The sequence below is a fragment of the Morone saxatilis genome, unplaced genomic scaffold (assembly GCF_004916995.1).
Source record: "Morone saxatilis isolate NCDOM2014 unplaced genomic scaffold, NCSU_SB_2.0 Contig11, whole genome shotgun sequence".
NCBI lineage: Eukaryota > Metazoa > Chordata > Actinopteri > Moronidae > Morone > Morone saxatilis.
In genome coordinates this window covers 15,668,644-15,676,734 of record NW_023339663.1, presented here as the reverse complement: position 1 = coordinate 15,676,734, position 8,091 = coordinate 15,668,644, and the positions used below count along the sequence as shown (strand labels likewise).

The 8,091-nt window shown below is 42.2% G+C and overlaps 2 protein-coding genes across 2 annotated transcripts in view; one reads left to right on the top strand and one right to left on the bottom strand.

Moving 5' to 3' along the window:
• Window positions 1–1,034, top strand: part of cog4 (component of oligomeric golgi complex 4) — an 8,950-nt gene extending 7,916 nt beyond the window's left edge. The window contains exon 19 of the mRNA XM_035652391.1: window positions 560–1,034. Coding sequence (XP_035508284.1) covers window positions 560–694 — 135 coding nt within the window. The 3' untranslated portion in view covers window positions 695–1,034. The remainder of the gene's footprint in view (window positions 1–559) is intronic.
• Window positions 1,035–1,580: 546 nt separating this feature from the next.
• Window positions 1,581–8,091, bottom strand: part of gnao1b (guanine nucleotide binding protein (G protein), alpha activating activity polypeptide O, b) — a 7,112-nt gene continuing 601 nt past the window's right edge. The window contains exons 2-8 of the mRNA XM_035652600.1: window positions 8,074–8,091; window positions 5,197–5,338; window positions 4,726–4,886; window positions 4,497–4,625; window positions 4,255–4,384; window positions 3,398–3,551; window positions 1,581–3,294 (exon numbers count right to left, since the gene is read on the bottom strand). Of these exons, the coding sequence (XP_035508493.1) occupies window positions 3,107–3,294; window positions 3,398–3,551; window positions 4,255–4,384; window positions 4,497–4,625; window positions 4,726–4,886; window positions 5,197–5,338; window positions 8,074–8,091 (922 nt within the window). The 3' untranslated portion in view covers window positions 1,581–3,106. The remainder of the gene's footprint in view (window positions 3,295–3,397; window positions 3,552–4,254; window positions 4,385–4,496; window positions 4,626–4,725; window positions 4,887–5,196; window positions 5,339–8,073) is intronic.

The window sequence follows — 8,091 nt, the reverse complement described above, 5'->3', positions numbered from 1 at the left end:
ATAAAATATGATTCATTTGTATGCATAAAATAACTACGGACAAGATATAAACAGGTTAAATCAACTCCACCTCGACCAACTACATCAGTAAAATGGGGCAGTGGCTTTTGGGACCATAGATGATATAACCATGAAATCACAATGTCCTCATTTTAATTTGTTAAAAAACTGCCTCAAAAACAAATAAATGGCTACAGTAAAATGATGATTACACATTAATGCTTCAATAATAATAGTTTATATAAAACACCCCCAGGGGCAAGTTCCTGCACCATGATTACTTTTGATACTTTAAACTACATTTTACTAAAATAAATACTTTCACTGTATGATATTGCTAATTTTACTTAATTTATATCATAAACATTACCTGACACAATTTGGACATTTCTAATTTATATTTACTGTAGACTACAAAACAATAATACACATAGGAGAGAAATGACAGGATAAACCATTATAAACAAAGTAGCTATAAGCTTTATAGGAATTAAGTAAAGGATCTGAATACCTTTTCCTGGTTTACACAGGCTCACATGTACCTTTTTTTGTGCTGCAGGTAACTGAGATCTTGGATTACTGGGGCCCAAACTCGGGGCCCCTGACATGGCGGCTGACCCCGGCGGAGGTGCGTCAGGTTCTAGCACTGCGTATTGACTTCAGAAGTGAAGATATCAAGAGGCTGCGACTGTAATTCAGGAACCAAGTGCGCTGGTTATCACCGATTGCCATGCAGTGCCCACCTTGTGATGCTTTTCACTAAAGAGCTCTGCACAATCCAGGTTTAATCCATGTTTCTGTAAATGGATGCGGGCAGGGCACGGGCAAATGGTTGGGGATTTCTTTCTCTGTCTGAAACAAAAAATGCTCGTTGCTTATCCTGGAGTCGGGTTTTCAGCCTTCTGCTCCACACCTGGCTGATGTGAGTCTGTATCAGAGTCTCAGCTTTTAGAGGTTTGTGGTTATTTGATATGAATGATCTGTAAAAATATGATAATATTGTCTTGTGTGTAATTAAAAAGTGTAACCACGTCGCTCTGGGAGTTCCAATCTTTTAACCTGTAACTGGCTCTGAGAAACGAGGACACACTGGGACTGAGGAGCGGAGCTCTGCGGCTGTCAGTGAAACAGAGCAGTAATGAACATCGTACCCATTAAACTGACAGAAGCAGGTCAGACAGCTGATCCAGCCTAGTCATTCAATATATGAATAGCTCCTTGTCTGTGATGATGGAACACTTTTAACCTAATAAATTGAGAGCCGCTGCGCAACGCCTCTGATCCCTGCCATCCGCCACATTTCACGAAGTGCTGCCCTATTGCCATGCGAGACCTGTTCCCAATCTTTTATACATATTTCTGACACTAAATACAAAGCTGTGTTCACCAGGCAATGAAGCATTAAAAGTGGTCCATTCTCATAATGTTCAGCCTAATTTCCTGGTCTAACCTTAATTCTCTGCACAGATTAAAGCAGGTCAGTGTGTATTTAAACTTTTGCTGAGAGGACAGCACAGCGATGGTGCAGTTTGTTATCCCACCTTTTTCAGTGTAATCAGACTCAGACCACAATGCAGGAATAGTTAGGAAAAGTGTGGCTTTAATGTAAACACAACATTCGATTGGCTCAGCACAAACATTCCACATGAGAGCAACCAATAAACTACCAAATAGGATGGGGTGCAGCACAAAAACATTCACAGTAAAAAAAAATCTGGTATAATCATAATATATATACAGTACGGTGCTTTTAAGGTGAAAATGGAGATAGGATATGGGGACTGATATGTGATAGATAAGAGTATACAGGGATGGGAAGATGAATTTCTGGGTGCACAGGTGAAAATGGAGAGCTGTACTTTTTCTCTGTGAAAAGAGAAACGTGACAGACAGGGGGGGTGGAGGAGGGGGGGAGGGGGGATAATGGTTCCCTGTTTACTGATCAGGGGCGAAGAGAAAAAATCCCCCGACTCCCCAGACAGAGGCTGCCTCAAATTATATTGTTCTCCTCGTGCAGTCTTCTATTTCTACACAGATTCACATCGAAGGGTAAAGCACCACACAGAGAACAAGATGTCATTGGAGGGCTGCTTTCTACCCTCTGAACCGTAGACAGGTATCGGTGTTTCCCCCAGTTTTTTCATGTCAGGAAATAAATATGTGGCACGGGATTTCAGGAGGTAGGAGGAGGCATGAAGGGCATGAGGCTTAAATAAATAAATCGTTCGATGATAATAAAATGTTATATATGTTACTTAAATAATATTAGTTGATAGTATGAACATGATCTATGATTTCTGATCCTAATCCCCTATCTGTCGTCAGATGGTTGGCACCGATATGATGTTTTTTTTAAATATCATTGGCTGATAGGCATTTCCTCACGGTACAAGAGGCCAATGGCAATGGGCAGCCACTCTGAACAGAAGAATCCTCTCTTTCATTATGTTTTAAAGCAAAAGAGAAAACAGAGAGTGGAACAGACCTGCAGGCTACTCAGTCATGTGTGGGTCTGAAGGAGAGGGGAGCTTTGTCCCGTCTGAAAGTTAAAATAGCCTCCTTCCCAACCATGACCCTCAGCCACGAGTACAGCACCTCCCCAACAACATCATCATCTCCACCTTCATACACACAGCAGCTCTTCAAACGGAGCACAACAGGCTATATTCAGTACAGATACAAATGCCTCGAGACTCGCACATAAAAATGTCACATAAAAGATGGGACAATATTCCACGCTGTGGTTAAAAATGACATTGCACACTCCTCGCGTTGCATTTCCGGGCTTTGCAAAACAAGGCGCCGGCTGAATATACCCCTGGTGCTGCCGCTTCTGACCTTACCAGTTGTTGACACGGTCATCAACAAAACATGAAACATTCAGCTCAAAAACACATTTTTATAAGACAAAACTGGGGTTGTATACAGAAATCAAAATAAGAGGAAGGGAACAAATCATGGCAATAAATCCAGTGTGGTGTCTGACGGCAGCTCTTTGGGTCCATTTGGACGTGTAGAATTACATATTTATGTGTTTAAGTATCATCAAAATTATCATTATTAACACCTCATACTCTCCATGACAACCTCTGTGCTTGGCCAGGCCTCAGTATAAGCCACACCCTCTAAGGTTGTTTGCAATAATGATGTCAGTGACGGCATCAAACACTACCTGGATGTTTCCCGTGTCTGTGGCACAGGTCAGGTGACAGTAGATCTCTTTATTGGGAGAGCGGTTCTTACTCTCAAACTGAACCTGAATATATGCAGTAGCATCGTCGTAAGTATTAGCACCTGGTGACAAGAGGAGGAAACAGACAGACAGCATGAGGGACCAACGTTCATCGGCTTTGCTCGTGAAGCAGCTCTGCTCCGAAAGTGAAAGTGAGGGACTCACCTGTGTATTCTGGAAAACAGATCGTCAGCGGGGACTTCTTGATCTTCTCAGCAAACAGATCCTTCTTGTTGAGGAAGAGAATGATGGAGGTGTCGATGAAGAACTTGTTGTTACAGATGGAGTCAAAGAGCATGAGCGACTCATGCATGCGGTTCTGCAGGAAGCATAGATGTGTGGTTAGTGTTACAGTGAGGAGAGTGTCTGGTTTACAGTAATTTAAGGTTATTATGATTATAATTTACAGTATGACCGCTTGCTGAATGTGTAACTGTAACTAAATATGGAGTTATCTTTCATATCAAAGAGGAACATAACAAATAAACATTTAAAAGATTCATATTTGTCCTGTTAACTCAGAAAACCGGCTTAAAGTACTGAAATAATCAATTTAAAAACAGATTTTACAGTTTATTAGAAGTCATAGTGGTAGTTTCACTGTCTGTCCTGAAAGAGGGATCCATTCTGATTCTCTCTCCTCTTTTCGCTGTTAAATGACATTTTCCTTCATTGGATAGAGATTGTTGTATAAATTATGTCTGAAAGTGAATTTAAATCTGTTGGCACTGTCAGACTGTAGCTATCCAGATAAAGACCATTAAAATGTTTTACTGGCATTTTGCCTTTAATAGTAGGTAGCAATAGAGGCGCAGATGTGAATTAAAAAGGGACAAAGGCCCAATGTGAGGATATCAATTCAACAAAGGAGCTCGGCCAGACTTGAACAGCTGATGTTGCAGTTGTATCATACGTGTCTCAACCACTGGGCCACCAGGATATTGGCTTTTAGCAACAGTGAAAACCCCACTGTGAGTTGGGCACCAGAGGGAGTCGGACTGAATTAACTGAGTCACACTTACAGTTGTTTCATCTTCATGGAGCACCTGGTCGTATCCGCTCAGAGCAACGCAGAAGATAATGGCCGTCACATCTTCAAAGCAGTGGATCCACTTCTTCCTCTCTGACCTCTGACCTCCCACATCAAACAGCCTGGAAAGAGTGTGCAAGAAGTCAGCTCAGACACAAAGATTTAATCCCTGAAACATCATCTCAACACAGGGGCTCGTGAGCTCCGACGCTGCAGCGGCTCCACGTACGCTACCTGAAATGAAGGTTTTTGAAGGTGAAGTGGGTTTCGACGATGCCAGTGGTCTTCACTCGGGTTCTCAGGATGTCCTGCTCTGTGGGCTGATAATCTGCTGCCCCAATCCGGTCTAGACTGTCCAGGTAGCTGATGACAAGAGAATGTGGATTAGACGATTTTGTTACACAACCTTGATAAATAAATGATCTTGATTCCTTGATTTAAAGCCCTTTTTAGCTCCACTCACTATTGAGCAGAGTCGTTGAGTTGGTATTCTCGGGCACGGCTGAAGCACTCCTGAGTCCCGGCATCGGTCCATACACGCTTCATAGCGGTAAGAAGCTCTGCAGAGTACGGCTCTGTGTCCTCCATACGACTGACCACATCGCAAACCAGTTTAGCATCCGCCTGGACACAACACAGTGCGTGAGATCAGGGAAAGAGGGACACAATTATATCTGTATATTTGTTGTTTATCACCTGTTGTAATGGATTTTTTTTTACTATTACAAACTGTACACCGTCGTTTTCTTTCAATTAACACTATAAAGCAATTAAAATGTTTGATTAAAGTGACAGTTTGATCTGAGCATCTTCTGATCATTGTTAAATTCTTCTCTCCAACCCAGTCCTGCTTTGGCTCTGTCACGTTTCACCCCCCTATATTTCAAGCGTGCATCGGTTTCTCCGCAGTCTGTAGGTGATATATAAGACCAACTTTTCTATCCTTGTCTCCAAACTCGATGCCCAGGGAGTCCATGGCTCGGAGGATGGCTGCCAAGCTCTGGATGGTGTTGCTGTAGACCACAGGCTTATACTGCTTCACGTCATCCCCAGAAAAGCCATCTTCATGGATAATCCTGCATGCGCACACGGATATTAGAAGCAAGCATGGACCAAACAGAAGAAGTCCCACTGTCTTTTCACAATAAAAGGTCTACTGTGTATGTGTGGCTTATATTCTTATATTCCTCTCTACCTCCTTCCTACCATCTCTGCCTACAATGCGTCTTTAAGTGTGTGGGTGTATAATGGGGATGGGCATTGATCACATTCTCAGTCTGTGATCTGTAATTGGTCAGTAATGTGATATCTAAGCCATTCATAATTTATGATGAGCAATGGAGTGGAATCAGAGCACTAATCAATCACACTACACAGGACTCTACTGTTACATTTAGTACGACACTGTTAAACTCCTCATAATCTGGTCAACATTAAATTATCTGCCCTGACCTCACATACACCTATAAAATACCACTCACAACTTCCTGAATCTGACCTGCGGTCCACATTTAAACTTCAGCCGCTTCTTCGCCTCCTTTGTGATCAATGATTGATGTGTATGAGGAGAATTAATAAGGGATGATGGTTTTTAACCTACATTCAGCTCATCAGTGCACATTGTGAAAAGATGTTTTATATAACGGAGCGACCACCTCCAAAGAAACAGTTTTATGAAATAAAATATTAACCTTTAGGGGGAAAGAACAGAGGGGCAGTTTCACGTAGCAAAGGCCAGTGAATAATTTATAGGTGCAACTAACATCATTTCTCTTATTATTGTTGAATTTACATTCATCTACAAATAATCTCCATAGCACAATGTGATGTCCTCCTATGTCTTGTTTTGTTTGACCAACATATAAAACATTTATATATGTCGATGGTCCAACAGATATTAAATGTACTATCATCACATATAAGACAAAGAAACACACACAATCCTCACATTAAAGAAGCAAATGTTTGATTTTTTTGCTAATAAAAATGACTAAAGTGATTATTCAATCGTCGGTTGCTGATCAATTCACAATAAACTACTGGATGAATGAATCCTTTTACCTCTAAAATAACTGAGACTACTGTTCGGGTGTGAGATGTGTCAGGATGTTGGTGTTTTACCACCTCTGATAAGCATTTTCTCGGGGAGGTGTTTTCAGTCTATATTCTGTGCCTTCAGCGTTTTCAAAATTGATGCAATTAAGGCCGATAAGTGGCCTCACAATCCAAAGACAGAGGGTTAAATTAATATACAGGTTAGGCTGCAAATAACAGTTACATTCATTATTGATAATATGCAGATAATATCACAGAGAACAAAGAACATCAGTAAATATTCACATTTCATTAAGTCTGAACTAATACATTTTGGACACGTTTGCTTTAAAAATAGCTGCAGATAGATTTTTTAATTGAATGCACTAATTGTTCGAGCTCCATATACAGTGTGTGATTGATGAGAACTTAACTGACCAATCACAGAGTCCGAAAACATCTTAGTTAGTGTCACAGATCAATGAGGTTTCATTCATATAATCCAAATCTACTTCATTGTGTGCATCTTCTTATTTATAGGACTTATTATAGGTTACATTTTCTGACCTTTTAAAGGTTTTGGGTCAACATTTCTCTCTCACACACACACACACACACACACTTGAAACTCCAGCTGTAGTTTGATTCTCATTGCAGACATGAAACTACCACAGACAGGCCCTGGATCACACAATATAAAAGACACTCTCAAATCATTTTACTAACCTGCACAGCATGTGATGATGTTGGACTAAATCACAGCAGTGCGAGCTAAATGTACCCTCCGATACCTAACCTTTATGACCCACAGTGTGTGTAGTAAAACCCATCCGGCTGCTGCCTGCCTGCCCCGGCTAAAACAAACCCTGAAAAGTGTTTGTAAACACTATTTGGCCCCAGTGTCTTGTGTTCAGGGCAGAGCAGCGAGTTGTGGACTGGCAGAAAACCACAGGGAGGGTAATGAGGTGAAGGGAAGAAGAGGAAGCAGGGCAGGGAGGGAGAGAGAGGGAAGGAAGGGAGGGAGGGTGCAGTCAGTGCATTGCAGGCCGGGATGCGCTGAGCAGGACGGAGGCAGAGAGAGAGAGAGAGAGAGAGAGAGAGAGAAAGAGAGATACAGGGCTACCCAACAAAAACTGGTAGAGATGTTTTCACAAGACAAAATATACAATGGACTGTGCCTTTTTCCGGACTGAAACATCTAAAAACTTAACTAAGAGGTTTAGAGAAAACAACAACAGTGATTTAAAACATCAAAGAGTGATTTAGCTTAGACAGGGGACGGTTTAGATGCGGTTTTAGAAGCCATATTTCTGCGTAAATCCGCTTTATAGGCAAAGTACTCCCGGCGATATCGGGCACTTAAAGCCATTAAGATTAAAAGCAGAGGTATTCACTAATGGAGCTGTAGTGACCTCAATGTAATTCACACACACACACACAAACACGAGCGCGCACACAAACACGCACGCGCACACGCACAGAGAACAACACCCACATATCCCCAGTCGCACACTCCCTGTAGTCAAGTACAACCCTCGTTAACTACATTTCAGCACCCGGGCAGTGAACAGCACCCTGGGACGCACCGGTGCGGCCTCGGCAGCCTCACTGTCGGTCTGCAGGAGGTGCTCGAGTCACCGGCACTCCTCCGGGGCTACGGCCTCTCGAAACATGGCGGCTCAACCTGCCTTAGCACAGATAGGGGAGGCGCAATCTCGGGCCTTTTGCTCTGGCTGTGCCGCGGAGGGTTAAAACGAGACAGAAAAGAGACACTTACTTCATCTGTTTGACGATG